Here is a 27,757-nt window from a genome sequence, read left to right as displayed (position 1 = left end):
GTCAGTGATGACATCATCGGCACTGGGGGTCACGTGACCCCCAAGGTCACGTGACCCCCCACTGGTTAGTTTAACCCCCCCCCCCCAGTGCCCTTCCCTCCTCCTCCTCAAGAGCTGCGCTCTAATTCGGTGTTACAGGGAGTTGTAAGCGGCTTTCATTTTTTGTGTTGGCGTATTCGTTCATTAAAATTCTTTGTCTCGCCGATGTAAGTGGCTGGACAATCTGCACAAGGGATCTTATAAACCACGCCCTGCGTTTTTTCTTACGGAGGGCGATCTTTTGGACGGGGCATGAGTAATCCAAGCGTGGACATCGGCTTGTGGGCTACGCGGATTCCTTCTTTGGCTAGCACGCGAAAACTAAATTGATTTCTTTAGCAAGAAAACATGTCGATATCTTGTTCCCTGATGTGCTTGAGGGCATTGGGATAGATCATGTACCTCATATGTGAAAGATCTGGGCGTCTACATCGATAATACTCTTTTATTTACTGCGCATGTTTCTAAGGTTGTTGATTCAGCGATAAGGAAGTTTGGAATGATCACTCGAGTATCACGCTCTTTCACTTCACCATTATCTGTCGTGCGTCAGTTCTGCAGCCTCGTACGCTCGGGACTTGAATTCGGTTCAGTCATTTCGAACTCAATATCTTTAGTCCAAGTTGCAAGGACTGAAATCGTGCAAAATACATTTATTCAAATTATTTACAACCGATACATTCCAAACATTTTCCAAAAACTGGGATTTATGATAATAAAGAAAACTACACCGACTTGACTTAACAGTATTGAAAATTTAATCAGACGTTTCGTCTCGATCGTTTGCGAGAGACACAATCAGTGCGTATTCAGGGGCAGGAATGTTCGAAAATTGTTTTTTAATTACCATTCTTTGCTATCATTATTTAGACTGGAAAGGCTTTCAACCAGGAGGAGTATCAGAGAAATTAATTTAATTTATAAGGTATGTTTGTGTTACTGTTACATCCGAGAGTTTATTTGTTAGTATTGACTTTCATGTGCCCACAAGAACTATTCGTCATTTTTTTAAAGTTTTGTACCCCGTAAAATGTGTTAATCCTCGCCATTTTCTCGAATGTAGTCTGCTTCTAATAACATAGGCGATCGTGACTTAGATATTTTTCTTGATTTTGTTACACTTAAGCTAGCCTTGTAAAAGTATTTTATCTGTCCTGAAGTTTGTGCAGAAGTTGATGCTGCTTCACAAAAATGTAATCCTGTCTCTTCTCATGTTAATTTCTGCACACTTTAAATTGTGTTGCTCTAAACACGAACTGGCACACATAAGAATCCATAGCTTTGTGGGAGCACTAAGAAAAAATAGAGCAATATTATTAATATTATTATTGGCAATATTATTATCGCCATAATCGTCATCGTCATCATCATCATCATCATTATTATTATTATTAACCTAACCTAAACTAACCTAACACATTCCTAATCGACAACTACAGAACCTAACGGGTTTGATGACTTGTTATAGGTCTGTAGTTGTCGATGTGGAATGTGTTAGGCAATGCATTAAGAAAATGAGACCCACGTTGTCTGCAGGTCATGACGGGATACCCGCTGCAATTGTTAAGGCTTATCATGAATTACTTACGCCTAAAGACCTTTTCCGCTTACTCTCACCCCCGACCTTCAAGTAGGCATATCCGGTATGGGCGACGAAAAAATATTAAAGCGTTTCAACTTGCAAATAGTAAAAAAATAGAGGGGAGACAAGACAAGAATGGGTGACGGTTACGCTTATCTCCTAAATGCTTTCTATTGGCGTGGCGACGACAAAACAATGCTTTTGCCCATACTTGAAGTGACAATATTTCAAGCACTATTTTTAATAAGTCCTTGACGTCAGGAATATTCCCTGACGACTGGAAAGTGGCAGTGGCTGTTTCGGTCCTGAAATCTAGAAATAGTGGTGATGTTCTTAATTACAGACCGATTTCTCTTCACTCTTCTTTTTCCAAACTCTTTGAAATGGTAATCCATCAATTCCTCTAACTCAAGTTACGTAGTATAGTCATTCCTAGTCAGCATGGCTTCATGTCCGGCAGATCGACATCCACCAATCTCGTATCTTTTTACGTCTTCTGCATCTGAAGTAGTTTGTAATAGAGGTCAGCTTGGCGTTTTAGAGCGCAGCTCTTAGGGGCCCGTTCCCGGCTTGAGCGGCGTCGCCGTCGGCGTCGGCGTCGCCGTCGCCGTCGGCGTAACCAAGGTCATCCCAAGGTCACGTGACCCCTCCCAAGGTCATCTCAAGGTCACGTGACCCCACGTGACCCCCTGAAGGTCACGTGACCCCTCGAGGTCACGTGACCCCTTCCAAGGTCATCTCAAGGTCACGTGACCCCAAGATGACCCCACGTGACCCTTTGAAGGTCACGTGACCCCCAAGTCACGTGACCCCTCTGAGGTCACGTGACCCCCGAGGTCACGTGGTCGCCTCCCCAAGGTCACGTGACCCCCGAGGTCACGTGACCCCCAAGGTCACGTGACCCCTTCCAAGGTCATCTCAAGGTCACGTGACCCCACGTGACCCCCAGGTCACGTGACCCCTCTGAGGTCACGTGACCCCTCCAGGTCACGTGACCCCAAGGTCACGTGGGGGTCACCTTTGGGGTCACGTGGCCTTGAGGTCATCCCCAGGTCACGCCTCCCCGAGGTCACGTGACCCCCTCCCCGAAGTCACGTGACACCCCCCCCCCCCGGAGCATATTAAAGAATGAGGGGAGGAGGAGGAGAAGGGGGAGGGGTCTACCCTCCCCTCAGTACCCTTCACTCCTCCTCCTCAAGAGCTGCGCTCCAATTCGGCGTTACAGGGATTTGTAAACGGCTTCCACTTTTTTTATTTCGACCTGAGTAAGGCCTTCGACGTAGTCAACCACAACACCCTCTTATGCAAGCTTTCCTCGTATGGAGTATGTGGTTCGGTATACAATTTGTTACAAAGCTATTTGCCTGATAGGCAAGCCTACGTCCGCGTCAACAATGCTATCTCGCCCTTGTACTGCACGCTCTGGAGTGCCTCAATGATCTGTCTTGGGCCCCCTCCTTTTTAATATTTTTGCAAATGATGTCTCTCCAATTATATTAAATTCTTCATTCCTGCAGTACGCTGATAATATAAAACTTTACACAAAAAAAAAAGATCGATCTTAGAGGATTGCATCGCGCTTCGAAATGACGTATATTCCTTCTGTCGTTGGTGTTTAGACAATGACCTTCGTTTGAATCATTCTAAAACAAAAGTAATGACATATTCTCGCAAGACCCACGATATATTTTTTTCGATATAGTTGTCATGGCGAACTGCTCTCACGTGTAAGTACACTGAGAGACCTTGGAGTTGTCTTTGATTCAGCCCTGAGATTTGACATTTACGTTACCAGAGTGGTTCAATCGGCCTTGCGCACGTTACGTGCCGTGTCTCGCATAACCAAGGAATTCAAAAGCCCGTCCGCTTTTTTTACGCTGTATTGTTCCTTAGTTAGATCTCAGCTAGAGTACGCCTCGGTTGTTTGGAACGGCACTTCCAAAACTAACAATTTATCTGCCGGGCGAGTCCAAAACAAATTTATCTCTATCTTTAAATATCGTTACCTTGAGAAAGGAGATCCTTGTTTAAACGTTGGGTGTAACCCGCAACTCGTCTACTTGTTGAGCCCGCAGCGCGTTGGGTGAAGGCAGACCAGTTGTTTCGGTTTAAGACCCTGCACGGCTCGATTAACTCTCCCAGCCTTCTGTCCGAAGTAAGCCTTAGAGTTCCACGTGTGCTTACACGGCTTCAATCACCAGTTTTAAATAGCTCGACATCTTAGCCACTTAAACCCGATCCAAAGATCGGCTGAGTGTAATAACCGCGACTCTGATTCACTCGATATTTTTAACTCATGCGGGAGCAAGTTCGGAAACGCTGTTCGAAACTTCCTTTTGCAAGAGAAGGGCTGATCAGTTGAAGGGTTGATGTTTGTAGTAAGATATCCAAGTATTTGCTTTTTGCTCTGACACTTGGGGAGTCTCTGTGTTGTGCTTTTGATTTCCTTTGTTGATTTTAGTGTCTTTCGTACTCGTTAATTTTTTTGTTTTGAGTGTGCCAGCACTAAGACCGATTGGTTGTTCCTGGACACTTTAATAAGCACAGACTGGTTGATTGATAACGGTTAGTTCCGAAGTTTGGGCATCTGGTTCAAACCGTGCAGTAAAAAAACGTTTTTGTACATTTTTCTGTACATTTAAAAAATGTACAACGTGTACATTTCTCTAATGCACACTTTGTACATTAGACAGAGAACGTTGCTTTTCCGCCCGGATAGTTGGCGATATTTCTATCGTGCGATCGAGTGCGATTCATACCCTCGTCGTTCAAGGTCGATGATATCTACGCGCCAGACAGTCTGCGAAGATAATGTCGGTGCGGGAATGAGATCCTGCGAACTGCCTATCGAAAACGTCTTTGATCTTTTTTTTTTTTTTTCTACCTATGCATTCCTTATGGATGGTAAACACTAAAGCCGCAGTCAAGAAAAAACTTTCGCTGCTGTGATTCTGCGGCAGAGCATGTTCCGAGCATGCTTTGTCTGCTTCCAACGTGTCTACAGACGCTGTATGTACGATCAGTGAGATCGTCATACAAGGAACGGCGTTACCGGTAACCTCGTATTGCTGTCGTTGAATTTTAAGAACAGTAACGGATATTACTTACTTACCTTACTTATTTCCTTAGAATGGGAAATAAACAACGCGCAAAAAATACGGCCAAGGACAAGAGGGAAAATGCGAATGACACAAGCGCTAAACTTACAACTAATTTATTTTCAAAAAACAAAGCAAAAAAAAAAACACCAACTAAGTAAACCGCACTATCGCTTCAGCACGTGTAAAGACGAGAAATTTATTTTTTTGTGGAGAAAAACCGATGTTGGGCTGAAGCATGCATCTTGCAAATTCTTTGTTATCTGCTTCCAATAATTTTCTGGAGGTTTTATCTGTGCCCCTCCAGGTGATGTTATATTGTTGAATTTGGGCTGGCATTTACAAACAACCGCCAACACATTGTTACTGCTAAAAATTGAGTTGTCTAGGTTGGCTTAAAGGAAGCAATTCAGAGACTTCTTATTTTTACGTAGAGTTGTTTATGCCGGAGTGAAAACAATGAGTTTTTGCAGTCGATATATTGTCACGTGCCGTCTCGGGTCAGCCGGAGCGTCTCAACCTTTTATCCGTCATGTATGTTTTTAATGTCCACGTAATCAGGAATTCAGAAACATTATAATACTGTACACCGAGATAAATTTTATATTTTTTACTTGTTTCGATGATTCTCATTTACATTAGGCGTAAATGGATGTTAACTTTCCGGGTACGCCAAGGCATGTCTCGTATCAGTGTTTGCTTTGTTCCTCTAGCGTCTGTTGTTTGAGTTTTAATAGTGGCTTTTCGGTTTGATGTTACTGTGCCCCACACAGGAGGCCGATATGGTTGTATGCGGGTATACGAGAAAAATGAAGCGTTCTTCTTCTCTCTTCTTCTTCTTCTTCTTCTTCCTCTTCTTTTTCTTCTCCTTCTTCTTCTTCTTATTATTATTAATAATAGCCAAATCAGCCGTGCAAGTGCACGACTGACAAAGCGACAGCTGATTGACTGGTCCTGCCGGTATACTTATGTCCTCCGCCGCACTGTCAACCATGGTATATTACCGCATTTTCCGGTTCACACTCGGTGTACAGTTTGGAGGGGTAAATTGCTGTTGAAAATAGTTTCTTTAGATAGTCCGCATTTGGAGTATTGTATGCACCTATAGGCTAATCCGTACGCCAACATTCTCATACGCGGCGCACCTTGACAAATGTCTGCTTGATTAGCTCACAACGTAAGTCCTCGTCACCATACTCTGCCATTAGCAAATCATGTCACTCCTTCATAATGAACGATCTAGAAAATGCAAATCCTAGGTCGCTCCTGTATAGATGGATCGCACCGCGCAAGATTGCAACGTTCAAACGTCTATGGTCCGCAGACTACAGTCCGGAAAGGTACTGTAATCTAGAGAGGCTATAGACTTTCATCTTCGTGTGCCCGGAACAACTCGACGTTTTCCCTTCGAATGTAAACGGAGCGCTGTGTGGACTTCAACACGATCGTCACTGCTCCCGTTATCCAAGGCCTGTCGGATGATCGAGATAAGCTCATTCTATGAAAAAAAAAAGAATGCCAGGTACTTGTCCGCTTTCAAATTGCGAAGGGGCTCTGTTGGAAGTAGTACTGCACTTTGGGCTACTGGAAAAGGTGCGAGAGATTACTTTTAAGGTAAGTCTTTTACTATCGCTGGGTCGAGAAAACCGTGTACGATATTCCAATGATACCAGGCTTTCTTTTTAGACTTTGTTAAAGATAAACAGTAAAGGCATCTAACTTCACTAATGCGGTTTGTGCAGGTTGCTGATGATTTTTTTAGTTATTGGAGATAAGGATATGGTTTTAATTAAAAACTTGCTGAACGTCATTAAAAACCACTAGATGAGTAACTTTTAGAAGTGCCTGCAACGCGTGGGAAGGGCGTCAAAATTACTACTTGTGCAACAGGCTGAAGGAGCGAAAACGTGCTCGGTCACTTTTTTCGCCTATTAACCGCGTTTAAGATACCGCCAGCTTTGCGCCTGTTATACGAGCGGCAACTTTAGCGCTCTACCCCACTTCCCACGCGCTCAGTCTTTCTGAAATTGACCGATTTAGTGGTTTTCAATGATACTCAGCGAGCTTCTAATTGTGATCGTATGTTTATCTTCACTAACTAAAAACATCATTAACACATTTTGGTTATCCGACCTATCGTGGTAATTATCCCCCTATGCTATCTCCCTAATCGTATAACTCACCTGCACAGACCGCATTAGTGTAGCTCTCGTGGATTTTCTCAAACATACATGTAAAGCACTAAAAAAACTCTCCGCGCACGAAGGGAACATGATTAATAAAACAGCGCAAAAGGACGGGACGAAAGTAGCAGGAGCACACAGGGCAGACCCTGTCATGTGTACTTTTGTCCCGTATACTTTTGCGCTGTTTTCTAATCATGTCGTGCAACAGCCAACTAGCCCAGCAATCCACACCTTTGCATGAAGAAAAACTTACCCCCGAAAACATATTATTGGTTGTTCCCTACACCCCCTGTCATTTAATTGAATTTCTGGTTTTATTGTGTCGTCTACATGCAATTTTCAGCTACTCTTCGACTAATGATGTAATTTAAAGGTATTGTCTGTTTGTTTAGAGCAGGAAGTTAGCCCCAGTGAACGTCTCGTGTCTTAGCTGCAGACGAGAAGTTTCGCCAGTGGAGTATGACTGCTAGCCTAGGGTCTTTAACGTGCATCCAGCAGGAGTCACACACGACCGTACGCCGGTACCGCTCAATCCAGATCGGAACGGGCAGGAATGGGGACTGAACCCAGGGTCCTTATAAGTTCTCCGGCGCGAGCTTTCGTTCCATGTGCTCCGAGCTGTTGTGTTTTTGTCCCTCAGTCTCAGTATTTCAATTATTAAAGGCAATTATCCCTCTTTGTGCGTTTTAGTCGATTGCGACGCGCGCACCAAGATGGCGGAGATCATGCAGAAGCCGCTGTGGGACTACTGGTCCAACCGTTGGGAGACCGGAAACACTCCGTGGAACAGGCCAGACATCCATCCGTGAGTTCAGAAAATATTTTACCTTCAGTACGGGACTGACTGACTCACATTATTCATGTTTGCAATTAGGACCTCTGGGCGCTGCCATCTTGCTGCTGTTTAGATCGTCTGATAGTAAAACCTTGCTAAAGCGTACCGAAGGTCGCTAGACTGGTGCCCTGACAAAGCATTCTCCAACCACGGTGGTCAGACTCGCTCTTGAAGCACCTAAACTGGCTTTCTACCTTTCAGGCTTCTAAAGAGCTGTTCTTACAGGACAAAGCAGATGCCGTGTACGGCATTTGCTGTACATGCTGGAAGTGGGGTTTTTCCTCCGATTCCGGTCTGCTTTAAAGGAATACTGCAACGAAATATCGGCGCTTATTTTTTGGTCTATACATGTTCACAGGAGCAGAATCATATCGGACACACCAATATCTTGTTAAAAAAGTCACGAAAAGAAACCTTAAAACAAAAATAAACGATTAGCGAAGAGCACCTGGTGGATGTCGCTAAAGCCTCGTTTGTAATGCCCGTCTAGGAACCTTGACAGGGAGTGACGATAACTGTCTCGCCTAGAACAATACATGCTTTGAACATGACGTCATCCCGACAGCTCTACGGCCAGCACAAGAGAAGAGGGGAGGAAGTCCACGATCAACAGGACTCTCTTTAGTGTGTCCCAGACGTCAATATTGTCCCTCTACAAGATTATAGAAGATTAACCTGTCACTCAAGATTCACACAAAAGCAGCTTTGCGGTTAGTTGCGGTGGCCCGATTTGTGGCGTGCTTCGACCACTTCGGTGGCTGGAACGGCTAGGGCATCCTGACGACGTCAGCCTCGCCAAAGCTTTGCTCATCCCGAGACAGATTACGTCACGATAACGCCGGATGTGACGTGCCCTCCGCTGGCTGCTCTCCGAGCGCTTGCCAGAGCGGGCCGTTTCTAACGAAAAATACAGCCATCAGGCTCAAGATGGAAACGTGCGATTGTCATTTACGGATATTGTGGATTATATTCAGCCTATTTCTGAACACGGCAGGTATATTTCAAATTTCTTTAAGGCGCGCGATTGTTTTACAACTACGTCTGACCGCAAGGATTCTGGGCACTGCACGTTCTTTTTAGTCTGTGCAAGCCCCGAAAGCTTACCGAAACTCTACATGGCTTGCACATGACGTAATTCAAAGAGCGCTCCGATGACCACCGGAGAAGAGGGGAAGAAGGAGCTCCCCTCTTACCAGGAGCCTCTTTTGTGCCTCCCGGATTTACAGAGACGTCGCTTTTCTCCTCCCAGAAGAAATATAGAAGATTAACCAGTCACTCAAAATTCTTACAAAAGCAGCTTCCCTCTATTTTTACATGTGGGTCAAAAGTATGCCATGTGACGTCAGTTCAAGACATGTATGTAAAGCAGTCGCCCTCCAGACAAAAAAAAACAACCTGTAAGTTAAGATAAGATAATTCCTTTATTTCCATCGAAAATGGGGGAGGTGGAGGAAAAAAGCTGCTATACACTCCGTGCGACGCGACCGGCGCGCCGCCGCGCGGCCGTTACCGAAGGTAGGCAGTGAGTGCCCCAGCGAAACGAAACCACGTCGCGTACATTGGTACGCATTGAAGTCGGAGCGGTGCGGTTGCGCTGGGTTGACAGCATGAACTGCTGCGTCGTTAACTGTTCCAATAGTTATGCGTCGTATCTCGTGGGGACGAAGTTTCGCAGTTTTTCACCTCGCCGATGTTTTGTGGGACAGCGACAACGATGGACCCGTGCCGTACGACGCGAGAAATTTTGACTCCCGATCATGTCTGCCACTGTGTCGGCACGGCTGACATATTCTACACTGCCGCTTTGCGCTCTGCGTTTGTTTTCGTACCAGTAACGCCTACATGTCTCAGCTCGAACTGAAATTCCATCCCACACTCGCGGCTATGCAGTGCAAATTTCGTTGAAGGAATGCCCTCCAAATAAGTTTCATCCCCATCGTACGTGTCGATGATATTTCCGGACCAGTATGGCACGCAGTCTGCACTTCTTGAAGAAAGATTCGGACGGTACAAAAAGTGACAAATATGAATCTAAGGAAAACTGCAATGAAACTTGGAATCGCTGGACAATCGATGTCTGAGTATGGAAGTTTATGTGGTGTGCTTTCTTTTTTGATCAGCATCCTTTTGGATGTGGAAACGCTGACACCCTGAGTCTTGTAGGCAACAATTTCTTTTCTCGGGTTTAGAGCCACCTATCGCAAACTTGTTCGAACTGGAAGTACCGTCCACTGGTCCCTTCCTACCTGTAAAGTTTGCACCTCCCGGCCATGATGAGTGGTATTCTCTTGACAGCCTTTGGTGGTCAAAACCGGTTCTCATTTAGTTACGATGCCCAAAAATATTTCTCCTGGTTAAGCTATGCCACCTCTTTTAGGTATCGTATAATAAGTGTTTTGTCAAGTTACGGCTGTCCAAGCACCTGTGTGTCGAGGAGGAGGAGGAGAACAACTTTATTAAAAGCCAAAAACTACGGCCTTGTGAAAAGGAGCGCTTGCTCCGCCAGGGCCCATTGGAGGTCCGCCGAGTCCGAGCTGAGCACCTCGCACAACCGTATTACTAAACAACAGCTGACCACAAAAGCCTTTGACGGCCAAACCGTGTGTTGGCCGGCAACTTGGTTTTCTCGGTTTTGAAGCCACCTTTCGTAAAGTTGTTTCAATTGAAAGTACAGTGTAGCAGTCTCTTCCTACCTGTTAAGTCTCCATCTTCCACAACGAGTGGTATTCTATTCACACCCCTTTCACGGTAAAACGTTTCCCATTCAGTTACGCCGTCCAAACCAAATTTCTACCTGGTTTTCCTATGCCACCTATTTTTGCTATTATAACTGTTGTGTCAAGTTACGGTCATGTCCAAGAACCTGTGTGTCCAAATCTCCACTTCGCACAGCCCGGTTATAACACAACATTTTGGATCCAATATTGGATATTCCTGACAGCTTTATTAATTTATTCGTTAGAACCATAACTTTCACACCTGCTGTCTTAATAAAACTTGGCCCATTTAGTGCACAAACTTAGTGAACATTTCACTCGCCTCCAAATATCATCGTCCCAGCAGTCCTACGTCTACAGCGACGAGCGAAACAAATTTCCCACTGAGAGCAATTATGGTGGCGGCCGTCTTGCTTTTCGGAAAATTGCTCAAACCCCTTTTTAGACCGCAACTAAAGAAATTACCCCTAATAACGACTCAAACTCAATATATAAGAAGCGGAGAACAGCTCAATGTCCTTCTTACGTCTGTCCCAGCACTCATGCAACGTTACCCTCAACTTATCGGCTCAAAAAGCAAAAGTTCCGTCCGTGCGCGCTTCCGCCGCCACAGCTTCGCACGCGAAAAGGCGCCGCAGGCTGCTGAGCGCGCCTCGCTGTCGAACGCCAGCTACTCCGCTAGCGGCGCTACGCGCGTTTTTCAAAGCGCCCTCTATAGTTCCCGCACGGAGTGTATAGAGCAGCTTGACGCGTCCTCAACCCCCTACAGACAGTGGTTCAGCGAAAAGGTTTTTGTAGTTGTACATAAATCGAGTCACTGAGAAACTTTACAAACGGACAAGCTAACGCCAAGAGACACGTAGGTTTGTCTCTATGCAGTGTCTGCGGTATTGTGTTACAAGTAACGGCGTTACCGGACTCTTTAGTTTTTTTGTTTTTTTTTGTTCAAAACAGTAATCTGTAACGTACTTAGGTTACTTATTTCAAGTAACGTGCGACGTAGTTACGTTGCTCGTTACTTTTTCTTCCTAAAAGTAAAAAAAATTACGCTTCATTTTTTTCGTGTTTTTGTCGCCAAGTCACGTTAATTTTTCAGTTTCTTTCTTTTGCGGTTCCTCTGCGTTTTTCTTGCGCAAATATTTAGGTGAAACCGTAAAAAGATCTGCTTGAATATAATGTTTTTCGAAATATGGGGCTTGCATAACTGTAACGTCAAAACAGTACAACGTGTCAAAAATAACGTAAAAGTAACGTGCATTACTTTTTATCGGTAACGGTAACGCGTTCCTTTTTTGTGAGGTAACGTAGCTCAGTAACGGATACCTTTATTTTACACTAATGAGTAACGTATTTCATTACTTTTTTCGGTAAAGTCTATGTAAACACTATTGCTATATAAACACTGTTGGTATGTAAACGCTTTCCCTGGAAAGCGCGAACACGTGTATAATAAAAGCGTAAAAATGCACGCACATCCGTTTATCGTTGCGCAGATTATTGACAGCGCACGAGAATGAAGTCTTGGCCAACAAACGAGACGCCCAGGTGTTTATTCCGCTTTGCGGCAAGGCCAAGGAAGTCAAGTGGTGAGCTCCTCTTCTTTCTCAGCCTCTTTTACCTTCTTTCGTTCACGCGTCGTATGCATAAGCATAGCCTCCTCTATACTCCATAGCCTGGCAGTTTGACGACGGAGCCATGAGTGCCCGGTCGCAGATTTCAAGCGTGGGTCTGGTAGCACAGAGCATCAAAGAGACATTTTTCGGGGAACCTGGACGTCAGCACACAGCTTTAGCAGCGGCGAGGACCCGAAACACATTTGTCCGCTTGGAAGAAGTGTGTTTCGGTATCTCGCCGCAGGGGGGCGCCAGCTACGTGGCTCTCCTCTCCTCCGTTGTCTGCTGCTCCACCTTTTCCGTTTCGGCGGCCGCTTATCGTGGCGGTCTGCCAGGCTTTGTTAGTATATAGGAGGCTAAGGCATAAGCCGCAGCCACCCGATAAAGGCCCATGCACACTATCGCGTTTGAAAGCGTTTGACGGCGCTGCGTCGAGAAACGGAAGCGAGTCACCGGCAGATATGCGCTTCGTGCGAAGGGCGGAATTCATCTCAAGCAGTAGCTTGGCATGTGATATACGAAGCGGGGATGTCCCGGTTTTTCGCAGCCGCGACGCTCTCGATCGCTCTCAAACGCGACTGTGTGTATGGGCCTTACCTTGGAGAGTGCCTGTTTTTCGTTCAGACTATCTGAGCGCAGCCAACGCTATGATCCGTTGGAACCGATCAAACAGCGTCAAAACTGCTTCGTCACGGCCCTCCTCGTCTTTGTGCATTTCCTATCACCAGACCAAGCACAAAGACACATATTCACTGTGTGTGATTGGTTTACATTTTGATAGGAAACGCCCCAAAGACGCCGTGGCGAAGCATTTTTGACGCTCTTTGGTCGACACCATCGGATGGTTGTTTCGGTTGCGCTCCGACTTGGATCGGAGTAAATACCTTCCGCAGAGGGACGCGTCTGAACTTAGGTGCGCGAATAGTGGTTTGAATCGAACTGTGCAGCGTCATCCTCAGCTTCTTCACTGTTGAAAGAACAGGTTCTCGGCTATCCTTTGCATTGTCACGGCTACGAATGACACAGCGCTATTCGATTCGAACCACTACTCTCAAAACCATGGTTTGAAGGCTCCCTGCTTTTGCAAAGCGTGCAGCGCAGCCCGCGACGCCCGAAGGAATGCCGGGAACTGGCTGTATGGTGGATGCTGTAGCAGACAACGGAGGATACACGGACATCGAGGGCAGCTGGGAAGCAGCTGCCGACTCGACAGCTCGTACGCAGCGAGGCCTAGGGCCGGATCTTGCGGGTTACCTATACTGGCACGGGGCACGAGTTGGACGCGAGTGCCGCGTCGGCGTTCGGCTCTAACTCGTGTCCACACTCATCCAAGCCGAACGCTGACGCGGCACTTGTGTGAAATCTGGGCCCTCTGCTGGACTCCGCGAGAGGACGTGAAAGATACAGCTTGACTATCAAGGTGGTGTTCAAAGATTACAGGAGAATACCTAATACCTATGTCAGACGGGCACCTGAAAGGACCTTTACGTCAAAGGCCTTTAGGATTTTCAAATGACCTTTAAGTTCTGACGTGCCAGACAGCGCAAGTAAATGTCATCTAGACGATGTTTACAGCGATTGAGGTATCATAACTCGTGCAAACGCGTGAATCACGTTCACGCCAGAAGAATAATTTTGTGGCAATATAGATAATTTTTTAAGTCTTCCTCAATGAAACAAAATATTACGAAATACAAAATGACGAGTTCAGTCAAATGATATAACAACAAAGTCCACTTTCAGCCCAAGCAAACTTTTTTTTTTTAGCAATTAGCGGTAACCCTGAGCGTTCCCCGCTCACTCAGCGTCCTAACGTTGCTCGGAGCCCCGGCTCCTTGCCGTGCTTCTGCTATGCTTTTGCTTTTTTCGGTTCGGCGTCGTGCTCGCGCTTGAGTTTCATCGCACGCGTCGGAGGCCCTCCAGCCGATCCTTCCAAAGTTGTATCAACGAGCAGGTCGCTTCAATGCTCCAATGGAAGCGGCGACCCCTTCCTAGTCGTGGACGCTCCTCCGTCGTTCGAGATATCACACGACGCGAGAGTGAGATACAGAAATATATATCTACAAGAAACAGTCAGCAATACACTATTAAAGGATGATAAGATATATTACGTAGAGAAATAGGAGCTAGATAATTATGGTTGTAAGGAAAATCGATAGAAGGAAAACTGAAGTGCCGAAGCGGACGACGCGAGCAGGCGAGCAGCGGGACTCTTTAGTTGCCCGTTTTTCGTGGTCACGGACAACGCTGGCGGCGCTACATGGGGCAGTTCAGGCTTTCGCATTATTATCATGCGACAGATGCTGCGGGTGTAAAGAAGAACATGCGGGATGTAACTATCACTCGTTGCGCGCTTCGCGTGTTGCCTTTTGTAATTTTTTCCAAATTGTCTATTGTGTATGACTTCCTCCATTACCCGCTCAACCTGAAGTGACTGGCGCTGATGAAATCGCATCGCAAGCCAATTCGTGTCTGGGCACCGCGGAGGGTCGCGCTTATTGCCGGTTCTTGCGAGACCTATCGCACATGACAACAGTTGCACGAGTTCAGGGACGGTAATCAAAACCTTTTAAGGGTTCGTCAATTAGCAAACAATATGATGAATCGAATCGAGAACCTTTTGAATCGAGGGGTGACTTGAGCCACCTAGCCATAAAGAGCATGCTGAGAGCGAGCTCTGAAGAGGTAGCTGAAGGGCAACAAAACCAAGTGATTGCAAAATACTTTTTCCAAGATAATCCCAAAAGGCCGCGCGCGAAGTCCTGCACGCTCCTTACCCTCACATGCAGACTTGGAAGTAATCCGTTACAAGTAACGGAATTACTTGTAATTAATTACTTTTCTAGTAATTTTATAATTAATCCGTTATTTTTCTGAAAATGTAATTTGTAATCTCATTTCATTACTTTTTCAGTAACGCGTTACTGAAATTACTCGTTACAATTCTTCTGCCCCGTCAAAGGGAAAAATAGGGAGGAAAAAGGGCGATGCAACGGCCTTCGCGCTTTTAGCATGGTAACACAAGACGGGGGTTCGTTCGCGAAGAGATCTGGTGCTGGCGAAGGAAAGGAGTTCACAGAAACCGCGACACCCTAGCCAGAGCCCGTGTCTGGACTTGTTCGTACGGGCAGTCAGGCTGAGAGGATTCGACTGTCTACATGAAGGCAACAAGCTTCGACTTGGAAAACGAACGGACTGCTTCCAGCGCACAAAAGAGCAGAAAACTAATGGCCCATAAAACCATCGAGTGGGAGTCGTGAAGAGTACGAACGTGGACACTGTGACCGTGGTGCAGATGTCCGCTCGCTCCCTTCCCCCCCCCCCCCCCCCCCCCATCCTTTCCGCCCCACCCCCTGGGTGTTGTCCCCCAAAAACCAATCAGCATATTTTTTTTTGTCACACGAGACCGTCCTTTGCTTGTCGATGTTCTGCCTACACACACCCACCCCGCAGACAAAAAAAAAATTGTAACGAGATCTTGACCCTGTTCATCTTTGACAGCGCTGTGAAAGCTAAATACTGGCTGGACCAACCAGCTTTGTGGTATCTGTCACTTGACTTCGCACTAGCGGATGCGTAAGGAACAAACATAAGGGAAGCGATAGCAGCAGCTCATTGGAACAGAAAAAGAATGCAGGATCAACACTACTGTCAGTTCAAACAATAACTTTAGACAGCAGGCGATAAGGTGGCCGGGGAGCACAGCCAAAATGGCTTGGGACTTCGAAGCTGAACCCATATTCCTAGAAACGAGAATGTTCTCGTCAGCGGATTGTGCTACGGGAACTTACTCCGACATTTTAGGGAAAGGGAACACCAGCCCGAGTTTTCTGAGAATAAACAGTGGCTGACTTGGACACAGTAGGGTGCCTCCACAGGAGTTAAGGCAGCGCAAGGCGGCTGTAAACGCGTGAGATACATTGAAGCCTGCTGTTCACTGAAAATTATGATTTTTTAATATTTTCTAAACGGAAAACTCAGCTTGGCTGAAAGATTGTGGATGAATATTTCGTGCGAAGTTTCAGTTTTGATTAGTTTGATGACCAAAAAAAAAAAGATCAAGTGGGTCAAGTCCGGATAACAACAACCTTCAACAAGCGGTACTCTGAAATCTGCCCAAACGCAAGTACCGCATGTACGTCTTACAGCCAGTTGGTTTTAGTGGCTAAACCAGCCCCTATTTAGGCAATATATAGCAACCGTAGAAAAACCACTACTTCAGGAGAGTCGTGTTCTAAAGTTTGCCGTTGCCATACTTCGAATGGTGTGCGTGCCTCCGCCGCCCATGTGCATTCGTCGCATGCTCATGGGATTCAGTTCTGTCCCGGGTGGACAGCGCTAGATTCGTTCATATCGAACAGCTGTTCCAGTCCTTTACAGCCTTATAGATCCATCGTCGTAAAATTATTATTCTAAAATAATCGGTAGATATAGCACTGAATCTGTTTTATTTTTGATGGGGCCCGAAATTCCCCCCACAAACACGCAGTATATATTGCAGGTATTTTGTGTGTTTCTTTAAAGTAACGGAAAAGTAATTGAGTAAAGTAACGAAGTAATCAGTTACTTTTTACGGGGAGTAATTTGTAACGGTAATCTACTACTTTTTAGGCCAAGTAATTGTAATTGTAATTAACTACTTTTTTGGAGTAACGGGCACAAGACTGCTCACATGACATTTAAGACAGCGAGAGGGTAGCGCAATTGCTCGCCTTCCCAGCACATTTGCTTGCACATTGTCTGCAGCATCAAGGCAAAAGACCAGATGGTATGACGAGGCCTCGACACCGCTATAAAACAGGAATACAACAATGCATCACTGTCGGCACCCGAACAAAAAATAAAAAGAAACGCTCCAATTGTGTACAGTATGCATGTTCGAAAAAAAGGCTTTGCCAAATACGAACAAAACCAACAAAAATAACATTTTAATAGCATAACAATAGTGTAAAGAGATAAGTTCATTTTTTATTAAGTTTTCTGCTGATCTTGATTTTCATTCATCAAAGATTCCTTTAAAAGATGCTTGTATTTGCTTGGTGAAAGCCTACTTGTCAAAAGTGTCTGAATGTAGCTAGGCGTCTCAAAATAATTTGGGATATAATATGCTAAAGTTTTGTTCGGCCATATTTGTTCTGATTTTCGGGAGTATGAACTCATCATGGCGTGTGCTATAATGATGGTCAGGTCGAATACCGAGTGATGGGTGAGCTGGTGTCAGAACTTTACGGTCCTGATAAATGTAGATTGCAAGTTTATATATGAATAAGTGATGAACGCTCAAGATTTTATATTCTTCCGAAAGCAGTAATGTGTACGCGTCATAATCAGGATTATATATTAGGCGGACAGCTTTTTTTGTAGTCGCTGTAAGTGTGATATATTTGTTTAGGTTGTCTAAGACAAGAAAGCAGTAATATACCGTGGAGTATACTAGAGTGTACTAAAGTTGATACTTCAGCCGATCCAGTAATAAAGGTTTTACAGAGTGAAGCAAGCCTATTGATCTTGAGATTTCGATTCTTATTGTGTTGACATGGTGCGTCCAATTCATGTGCTCCCCAAACCCACACTCCAACGAATTTGGGGTTATTTACACGCTCGAGTTCGGAGTTTTCAAACATTAGTACGATGTTCTTTGTAAAAACCCGGTTTGCTGGGCAAAAAAAATGTATATATATTATTTTTTTTATATTTAGAGATAAGCCCAGATGAGATTGCCGAATAAATATTTATTCGCCGTAATTTCTAGGTCGTTAAGCTCGGCTCTCGCACAGAACAGATTTGTGTCGTCCGCATATGAAACGAAGTCTTCGGTATATGGAATGTTAGGCATATCATTAATATAGATCAAAACGAGCAAAGGTATTGAGCCAAAAGGCCGGGCGTCAAGTCCTGTGCGCTCCCTGGCCCCACGTGACACTGATTTCCCGGCATTCCTTTTGGCACCGCGGACGCTGCACGCTTTGCAAAAGGTCTCTTGGGGTAGACAAACAGACAGATTGACGTGCACGCCGTAATACATGCCTCGAGTTCACGTCACATAATCGGCCATTGTGATGACTTTACTGCTGAGCGCGTACTTTCTGCAGCATCCATTTCGCTCTACTGAACTTCTTTTCCTCAACAAGAACAAGTGAGAAAGACCAGCAGCATGGACAGGCGGGGAGGAGGGGGACGCCATCGTGACCAATCAAAACGCTCGTTCAACCGTCGCAGGTTCTACGACCGCGGGCATCGTGTTGCGGGACTCGAGTACGTGGAAAAAACGGCGCGCCAGTTCTTCGAGGAAAACAAGCTCGCCTACGAAGAGACCACGTGCCCTGTGATCAATTGCAAAATTCTCCAGGTATGCACGTTTTGCGAGCACGGCTTTAGCAGGCGCACCTCCGTTATAAACACCGAGAATGTACTTTAACAAGCACCGTATGGGTATTTGTCTGCGAACTACAAATGAAGGAAAGCCTAACATGGCTCCACCCGTCAAAACACATTGGCATCGTGCCGTTGTATCGGTTTTCAATGCGTTTCATGCCCCGTACTACAAATACTAAAAGAAAAAAAAACTGCCGAAAAAGACAAAATACGCGCAGAGGTAGGTGTTGACAATGTTTGTTTGGTAGTGTTTGACGGAGCGCTCCGAATATGGCGACCGTGGGAAGCAAGACGGGAGAATGTATACGTATGGGCAAAAGCTTAGTGGGAAGAGGATCGTTCGTTGAGGCGCCCATAGGGTGGATTCGTTACATACCAAACGACAGCGACGCCATCTTTCGCGTCTGTTGCCAAACAGGCCTTCGTGCGATGATAATGCAGAAATCAGCGTTTAGTGGCACTATGTCATTTTGCTGTTCATGTGGAGCGCGATTCGCCGTGCAACTTTCGATTCTCCCGTCAACGGCAATGCGATGGCTTGAAACGTTCGTCATGTGAAAGGTTTAGAGAAAAAATGTATGACGTACGCCTAAGCAATGCGGAGTGCAAGTACGTTCGTCGTCTGCTTTTGCAGGAGTTGTGGTGACGTCAGAACGACGAGTTCTGATTGGCTAAGATTGAAGAATAGTGGGTAGACCTCAAAACAACGAACACTGAGGTCTACGCACTATCCTTTAATCAGAACCAATCAAAGCTCGCGGTGTCTCTCTGACGTCACTACAACCCCCTGCAAGTACTTTTTTTTTCCCGTAGTTGTCCGATTTGCATTAAAAACAAGCGATCGCCTTTTTTTTTTTTAATTTAAACGTCTTGTCAAAGCATAGCCTGGTGGGAACACTGATTTGTAGCAGAACTTCCAAGCGATAATTGTGTTGCTTACTGGTCTATCTTTTCGAAGTAAACTACCAAAAATCGCGGATGTTATTGACCTCGAGAATCCATGGTTCTCTATGAGGCACGTGGGCACAGTGCGGGTGGAAACAAAGCTTTCACACTAACGGCACAGAGCACGGGCAAGGGTACACAGCACGAACTCTTAGCAGTTGATTCCAGTGAGCAAGCGCTGCTCTCATGGCTTCGGTTTCGAGTGCGTAGCATTCATCTTGCTCCAAGTAAGTGTAGAACAAAGTGTGGTTCTGCTTTTCAACACATGAGCCGTATCGATCGAATTTGACCATTCGCCAAAGCGAGCAAGGGATGGCCGGAGTCAATCGGTAACTTATCGTTTAAAATTTGTTTGTTACAGACGGTTGACAAGCGGTTGCGGATCTTCATCTGCAGCGTGTTCGACTTGAAAAAGTGAGTGTCCAAGTGCTCTGAAAGCGTCACCGCTAAGTAAAATTTGTGTCGTTCTTCAAAGTGAAAGTTCAACGTTTTTCCTTTCAAATAAATGTGAGTCTTGGTGATTCACTCCAGAAATGAAACTGTCTTCCCCAAAAGCCAGTTCGGGCTTTCCGGATATTTAGACACAAACTCACTCTAGAACTTTTAGCATTTCAGAAATGTGCGTCCAGCGCATGTTTTAAACCGACATGAGTAGAACATAAATATACCATGCAATGCCCGTGTATGCCCTTATTTTTTACATGCAATACAATAATGTATTCGAGACAAGCAGCCTCTTATATAATCCATAGCCGTAATGGGGGAATATATATTTTAATTAAACGTCGCCCCAACGTTACGTGGCCACTTCTTTTGCGGATAAACTGCTCATGCCACGCAGGCTATGTCTGTGTGCTGTGGCCAAGATGTTATTCATTTATTTGTTACAGGGAATCTGTGGGGCCGGTAGACATCATCTGGGATCGAGGCGCTCTTGTAGCGGTTAACAAGGAAGATAGATCGAGGTAAGCTTGAATATATATATTTTTTTTGCACAAATAAAGGTGCCATTATAAACATAATTAGAATAAACATTTTATTTATGTATTTATTTATTTGCTTGCCCTCAGGGCCCGAAGGCCTTACAGAGGGGGAGAGCAAAGTTGGGATCAAAACAATGTAATGTATAGTTATTTACACTTAAAAAAATTATTAAGAGCAGACCTAAAAAGCAGAGTGTCAGTCATGGATGCAACTGGTCCGGGAAGGTGGTTCCAGTCGAGGGATGTGCGAGGAAGGAAAGAAGATTGGAAGGTTGATGTGATAGCGATAGGTACCTCAAGTTTGTGCTGATGATCATGATGAGCAGAAATATAAGAGGGATGGGTGATTAATTTGTTGCGAAGCACAGGGTTACAAAAGAAAAAGTGAAATAAAGAGAGGCGTGAAGCTTACGTCGCAGGAAGAGGGGCGGGAGTGATAAAGTCAATTTCATATAGTGACGCTCTATGTATAATGATAATTAGAAATAATAAAACGAGCGGATCTATTTTGAATGACTCCCAACGCGGTGATGAGAGTGGCTTGTCCGGGATCCCAAACAGAGGTTGCATATTCTAACTTCGGTCGAACTAGAGTTTTATGGAAAAAAAATAGCTTGAGGGAAACAGATGCCTGCATGCAAATGAAAAGTTGCGCCTGAGGTAGCCTAACATACGGTTAGCGTTAAATGGGATATACATATACTGAACAACTGTTTTCCGTGAGAGGTCAGAAGTTATATGTACGCCTAAATATTTGTAAGAAGATACCTTGTCAAGCTGAGTTTGATTAAGAAAGCTATAGTTGCGAGTTTCGTGTGACTGGCGAGATACACGCATGGACTTACATTTGTTAGTATTAAGCCTCATAGACCATATGATGGTCAGACTGAAGCATGATGTTATCATGATCATTAAGTATCTCACGGTAAATCGCACAGTCATGAGCAAATAAACAAATAGACTAGGAAACATTAAGAGGGAGGTCGTTAATATATGTTAAAAGAGTAAAGATCCTGAAACAGATCCTTGGGGAACCCCAGCGGCTACAGACCAAAAGGAAGAGTTAGTATTATTTACTGTAACAAATTGTGACCACAATCATAAAAAAGATTGAATCCATGCAAGAACGTTAGCACCTATGTTAGGCTTGGACAGTTTGAGAAGAAGTAGTTGATGAGATACTTCATCGAACGCTTTGGTGAAATCTAGGAAAATGCAGTCTGCCTGGGATCCTCGGTCCAGGATGCAGTGAAGGTCATGTGTGACTGATAGAAGCTATGTCTCGCATGAAAATGTTTTTCGAAATCCATCTTAGGATGGGCAAAAGAAGTTGTTAAATATTATGTGCTCAAGGGGTTCGCAAGGAACACTGTTTATAGCGATTGGGCGATATTTTAAAAGGGAACATTTGTCACCAGTCTTGTAAATGGGAACCCCTTTCCCCACCTTCCAATCTAAAGGGAGAACACGATCTCTAATGGATTTACCAAAACGTTTAGTTAAAATAATGGAAGCGTAATGCTTTGTATTTTTCAAAACTTTGAATTAACACCGCCCACTCCCGCTGAAGACGACAATCTTAATGTTTCTATGACATGATCAACACCAGCACAATCAAGCAAGATGGGGTCCATCGGTAAAATAGTATGAAATGTCTAGAAGAGGACACTCCGTCAAATAGAGACTGCAAATGTTTGATAGAGGACAATCGACCTGTGATTCACCAATTTTAAAGGTGCAGTGCAACGACTCTTATCCTAAAATATTTACAATTTTCTTCTCTTTTTTTTTTTTTTGGGGGGGGGGGGGGGGCACAAGAATTAGAAAACACGCCTCCTTCCTCTGAAATACTGCAATTCCGCTGAGTAACTGCAAAGGAAAAAAAACACGTGTTTACCAGATCTGCAGCTGTGTGTGGCGGTCGCAGGAACCAGAGTGTCACGCCATATGGAATACACAAGTTTTCATAGCGCCCATCTAATGAAAGTCAACAAAATCATTTCCTTTCCGAGGCGGAAAGGAAATAGTTCCCGTGACAAGACCCCTTTTGTCTCGATCGGTTGCCGCGACTTTCAAGGATGCTAAGCGAGTGCGGTGCTCTCTTTGGGAGTTTTAGTAGATCGTTTTGTTAACTCCGATAACGATACTCAGCCGACCCCTTTGAGCATGCATCCTATCGCTATCGGGTATCGTTATCGGAGGTATTGGACGATCTAATAGACGCTTTACACACGCGCCAAATTACAGCCGCCATTGCTGACCTTGTCTTGTCTTACCGAGATGCCAAGCAACTGAAACGGTAGTTGACGATTCTCTACAACGGCCGATGCTTTAGAAAAGGGCACAGTTGAATCTAATATGGCAATAACCTGGCCTGCTATGGTAATGATGAAGTGAAATAAACGGAATAAGAGGAAACAAAAACTGAAGGTCAGTTATGGCGGCGTCCATGCACAGCTGCTGCAGAGCGTCTATAAACTTCTTATTGTCTGCCTTAAAAAGTAGACAATCGCGGGGAGGCAGCCCTGAAGACTGGACCAACCATTGTACTTCTCTGAAGTCACTACGCACCCAAGTCTAAAGACGGTGTGAGTTAAGCCATTACTGATATATATATATATATTTATATATATATATATATATATATATACACTAGCACACGCCATAAAAAATAATTCACGCAATTAACTCACCAAATTTCGAAGAAGGGAGGCATCTTACCCTTCCCAATAACGTAGAAAGAGAAAAAAAAAAGAACGATTTTCAGCCCTAATGAACAGGTTTTGCAGATTAAACGTCAGAGAATCTGAACATGATTGTAAAATATGTAAAATTCCGTATAAACGCCCTACCCTGAGAGATCGCGCCCATCCCGTTTTTGCTAGCTAAATTTTCATAGGGTTAAAATTCCTAAACACCGTTCACCCTCGATTCGGACATCACACGGGTTACGGGTACCGATACCACAGATCTCGCGATCTGTGGTATCGGTACCCGTGACGCAGTGAGTTTCTGTGTTTTTATCGCACCGCGTGAAGCGCGCATTTGCTGCGTCAGCAATTTACAGTATCGATACCCGTGACAAGCGAGTTCGTATAGTGGGTTTCCACGTGTCTGTCACGCTGCGTAACCCGACTTTGCCGTGTCCGCGATCTGCGGTATTGGTTCCCATGACATGCGAGTTTCCGCGTGTTTATCGCGCCATAGAGCCCAATTTCGCCCTCACCGCTGCTTGCGGTATTGTTTCTGTAATAGGTGAATTCGTAGAAAGCTCCCACATGTTTAACGCACCGCACCGGGGAGCGCAAATTGGCCGTGTCCGCGATATCAATTCCCTTGTCACGTGGTTCGTAGAAGGTTGTTGTCTATCGCTCGTTTTTAATAAAAGTTTGCTGTCCCATCCGCATATATATAGGTCGCCCACCCGATACCTTTCACCATTTGTTTCTCCACTGTGGGTGGCCGTTAAATCAGGATTTCGATCAGCCTTAACGGTCAAGGCGAGAGATCAAGTAAAATTCTCCCGAACGTTTCCAGGTACATCAGCGTCCTGCGGCCCCTGATGTCACCAGACTGCACATATGTACTCATTTCTGTTGTTCACGACGATGAAAGCTACACAGGTCAGTTCCTATTTGCCAGACTTCAAACTTCACAGTCAACTAAGAGAGACATGGCTTCCTTTACCATTCGCATTAAAAGGTTAGTTGAGTTAGCTGAATATAGAGACCGTTACTACTGTATGGGTTCGCAAAACTGGGCAAACCACACGTGTCGTCAGCAACAATTATGTTACAAAATTTGAAAAGAGTGGACTTGACAGTTTGCCTGAACTTGATTAAAAGTCAGCCAATTAAAGATGATCTTAAAGGGCCACTGAAGTCATTTTTGGAAAAGGTCGTTTTTGACCTTATATTGCTTGAAAGGTGCTAGTTCCCGCATACACCAAGTCCTATATTGCAAAACCGCATAATCATCTCAGGACAATAGAAAAACATGCGGACTCTTTTTTCTCGCGGACTACATTGTGTGGACCAATGAAAGCCCTACAATACGCGCAGATTTCGCATGATTTTACTATAACTCGTTTCGAAAAGAGTCTGATATGTATACAGATTCGGATAAGACCCCTCTTTTTCTCCGCGGGCGAAGCCATCGCTTGCAACTCGCCGGCAAGCGCCCTTCGTCGACCGCTTCACTGGGAAGTCTTCCCAAAAAGGGCGTGTCGCGATCTTTGAACACACTTTCAACGAGGAAATAAGCTACGCACGATTGTGATTTCGGGTTTGTTCGGATGCTTAGAGCGTCTAGATTCAGTTGTCGCCAAAAAGGACGATCTCAGAATTGACTTCAGACCCCTTTTTAATACTTAGAAAACGTGTAGTTTTTGCATTTGCAAGAAATATTTGTCCCGGCACCAAAAGTGGGGTATAAATAAAATTTGAGACTTTCTACCGATTTTGTTCAGGTTTTCCGACAAGCATTCCGGATGACACTGTCCGGGAACTATTTGGTGAGTACATCGCTTCCTAATCCAAAATATCACTGCGCTGTAAATACTGCAAAGGGGTCTCCAATCTAAGATTTGTTGCCCTTTTCCGAAGGAAATGAGAGATTTCGATTTGCCACAACGACGATACAGTGGGCTTAATTTCCAAATAAATATGCCCATATGCTAAAATGTCATTTAAATATAAAAACTAACATGGTCATATGTGCTGCTCGCACATGAGTGTGGCACACATGCTGTTTTCATTGACGTAAGCAAAATTTCCTTTAAGGGGGGGGGGGGGGGGGGGGTTGAATGTATTTCCAGAGAGGGGGCTTTTATCCCCATAAGCACCCTCCGTTCCCCAGACTACGTCACTGGCACGTTCCCCAGACTAACTGGCCCATGTTTAGTGAACGTTTGAGGCTGTAGTGATTATCCTATGCTAATAATGATGTATGCTACGGTGGCTTTGTCTAATCATTCCAATATCATAACTAAATGCCAAAGCCAATATATTTCCACATTCAGCTGGCACTCCAATAGGCACATCGCTAAAATCAGTTTATCAGTCAAAACTGGAAAGCACTTTTAACATTTCGAGTCGTTGCAAAGCAAAACGTTAGAAGGTTGTCACACTTATTCAGAGAATTTCTGTGGGAACTTAAGGTTGTTGGACCATCCAGACTGCTTTGTTGTCAGCACTGCGACATGTCGTCGTTACTTTCCCTCGCAGGAAAAGAAATGAAGATAACAAAGATGGCCGAAAACAGACGGAAACAGGACCACTTCTACATCAAGGCTCCAATTTCGGAGGTCCTTTGGTGCATCACCTTCTAAGTGCAAAGCAGAGAAGAGCAGCAAGCACTTTGTATCCCAGACATTGCCTGGGTATCCCTCCAGTTCCTTCGCTTTCGTGCTTTCAACCGACACATCTAGATAGCAAAGCCGCAGTGTTGAATGAGACGGCCTCGTCAGAGAAGGCCAACGCTGGACACAGATTGCTGTCCAGGGACAACCCTTCACATTGCTGTAAAGGGTTGTCCTCAGGTGTTTGAAAGACTCGTGAGTAAATCCTGGCCAAGCACTTGCCACCTTCAGCCAAGAGCGAAGCGTCTTGATGGCCGGCTAGGGAAACATTCCTTCTACGAAAGCCCTGGGGGAATTAAAGTAGAGGGTCGTTGCGAATTTGCGCATCTTCTGGCTGTAGCACCTTCCGGGAGCTGCATGCTCTATACGTTGATTAGAGTTCCATGTGCTGAGAAGCTCCTCCGTAAGTTCTCCGAACGATTCCAGGTCTTTCTCTGCACTTTCAGTCAGGATTTGTTTGCTCTTCATGTCACAAATTAAATTCTGTAGCTTTAAAACTTTTGTGCTCATTCTTTCCACTTTTTTGTTCTGGCAGCATCCAGGGGCCCTAATCTGGACACTTGGCGGAAAAGTCGTTGAGAAATTCGGCGGCTATGATTAGCCGGCGCCGAGGTCAAGTGTGGCATTGGCCAATCGCGGCCGCCAAATTTCTCGCCGTCGTTTTCGCCAAGCGTCCAGCTTAGGGCCCCAGCTTGCGTTTTGTTGCCATTCATCTCGTCTTCGCAGTCTTCAGTATGCTCTAGGGAGCTCTAGGGATCTAGGGAGCCTTCATGTCCGCTTTGCTAGGGTGATGCCATTCTTTGTAATACCACTCGCCGACAGACCAGCAGCCATCTTGGTTCTCGGCGATGATCCGTGGGGCTTACAACCCTCCGGGAAACAAGCACCTTATCTCACAAGTTCGGAGCAGCGTTGTGGAACCCACGGAGGGAGGATTAGCGTTTTCCCCCTCGGATGGGGGGGACCGATGGACACAAAGGCAACTTTTCGGAGCACGGGGAAACAATGAAAGGCACAAAATGGCGGTGGGAGACGATCTGGGAAAGGAAAACAGGCAGTTGGCATCACTCTATGCGAAGCGCACATGGAGGCACCCCAGCTGGATCGCGCATCCCCGCTTGGTCACTGCAGCGCGAGTGAAGCCATCTGACGGCCATCTTGCATGTCAAAAAATCGCGTTTGTGGAGCGTTGCGGAGGCTGGCGGCAACGTGCTGAAGATACGTTTTCTACTCGTTCGTCGTCATTCGCCGAAGAAGTTTTTTAAAACCCTGTGTAGGCCGTGAGGCTTTCCGTTGAGCGCACGTGCACATTTTTACGGAAGCGCAGGGCCGACGAAAAAAGGCGAAACTCGTCGAAAGCAAGTTTCACTGGTCTCGCGGAGTGATCAAAGCTTTCTTGGCACGCCGAAGCGCTTCGCGCGTTTGATTTCCAATCAAGAATCGACACCGTGTGGTTGTATTTTGCGATTGCAATGTGTGTGAAATCGTGTGTGCCTATGGAGCATCGCTTTACTTTACTCTCACGACTGTATTTGTAACCTGCGGCACTCGCGGTACAGAAACCAGCTTGATCTAGCGTCCAGTGGCGACGCAGGAGGGGGAGAGGGGTGGCATGACTTTTCTTGGTCGTTAGACAGTTTACAAAATACCGCGCACAGCAGCTTCTCATCACTGATAAGTGCTGGCTCATTATCAACTTACTTTTGTGATTGGTCAACAGATTGCACACGACCGTATGGGCCGCGCTTGAAAACTTTTCATGATCGCCGTCTTATAGTTTTGCCTTCGAAAATCCTTCTTGCTCCACAGCGTTGCTCGATTTGTGCTGCCATGTGATCCATTGGAGTAGATTTGGAACATAGCCATGGTCAATAGTGCACAAGGGCAACCGCACATATTGTTTTTTCCCTTTATTGATAGCAACTCGCCGAAACTGCTGGACGATCCAGAACTCCGTGGCCGATATATGAAGCAAACACATCTACGCGCGACACACCTCCAAAACTTTGCCGCGGCACCGATTTT

At 45.3% G+C, this 27,757-nt stretch overlaps 1 protein-coding gene across 2 annotated transcripts; it reads left to right on the top strand.

The window, feature by feature from the left end:
• Window positions 1-6,214: 6,214 nt before the first annotated feature.
• On the top strand, window positions 6,215-26,229 carry LOC115315856 (probable thiopurine S-methyltransferase). Of its 2 annotated transcripts, none has more exons than XM_040222596.2 (9): window positions 6,215-6,333; window positions 7,596-7,710; window positions 11,951-12,043; window positions 18,290-18,419; window positions 19,752-19,804; window positions 20,281-20,355; window positions 23,911-23,996; window positions 24,842-24,886; window positions 25,599-26,229. In XM_040222596.2, the coding sequence occupies exons 2-9, from the start codon at window positions 7,619-7,621 to the stop codon at window positions 25,700-25,702; spliced, it is 678 nt and encodes a 225-aa protein (XP_040078530.1). In that variant the 5' UTR covers window positions 6,215-6,333; window positions 7,596-7,618; the 3' UTR covers window positions 25,703-26,229. The 2 variants fall into 2 exon arrangements, with proteins under 2 accessions (XP_040078530.1, XP_040078531.1); XM_040222597.1 differs by having other exon boundaries at window positions 6,275-6,312.
• Window positions 26,230-27,757: the final 1,528 nt, after the last annotated feature.

Source organism: Ixodes scapularis, unplaced genomic scaffold, assembly GCF_016920785.2.
Source record: "Ixodes scapularis isolate PalLabHiFi unplaced genomic scaffold, ASM1692078v2 PGA_scaffold8__174_contigs__length_109621045, whole genome shotgun sequence".
NCBI classification, from domain to species: domain Eukaryota; kingdom Metazoa; phylum Arthropoda; class Arachnida; order Ixodida; family Ixodidae; genus Ixodes; species Ixodes scapularis.
Note: the sequence above shows the minus strand (reverse complement) of the source record. Positions and strands in the feature narration are given on the sequence as shown.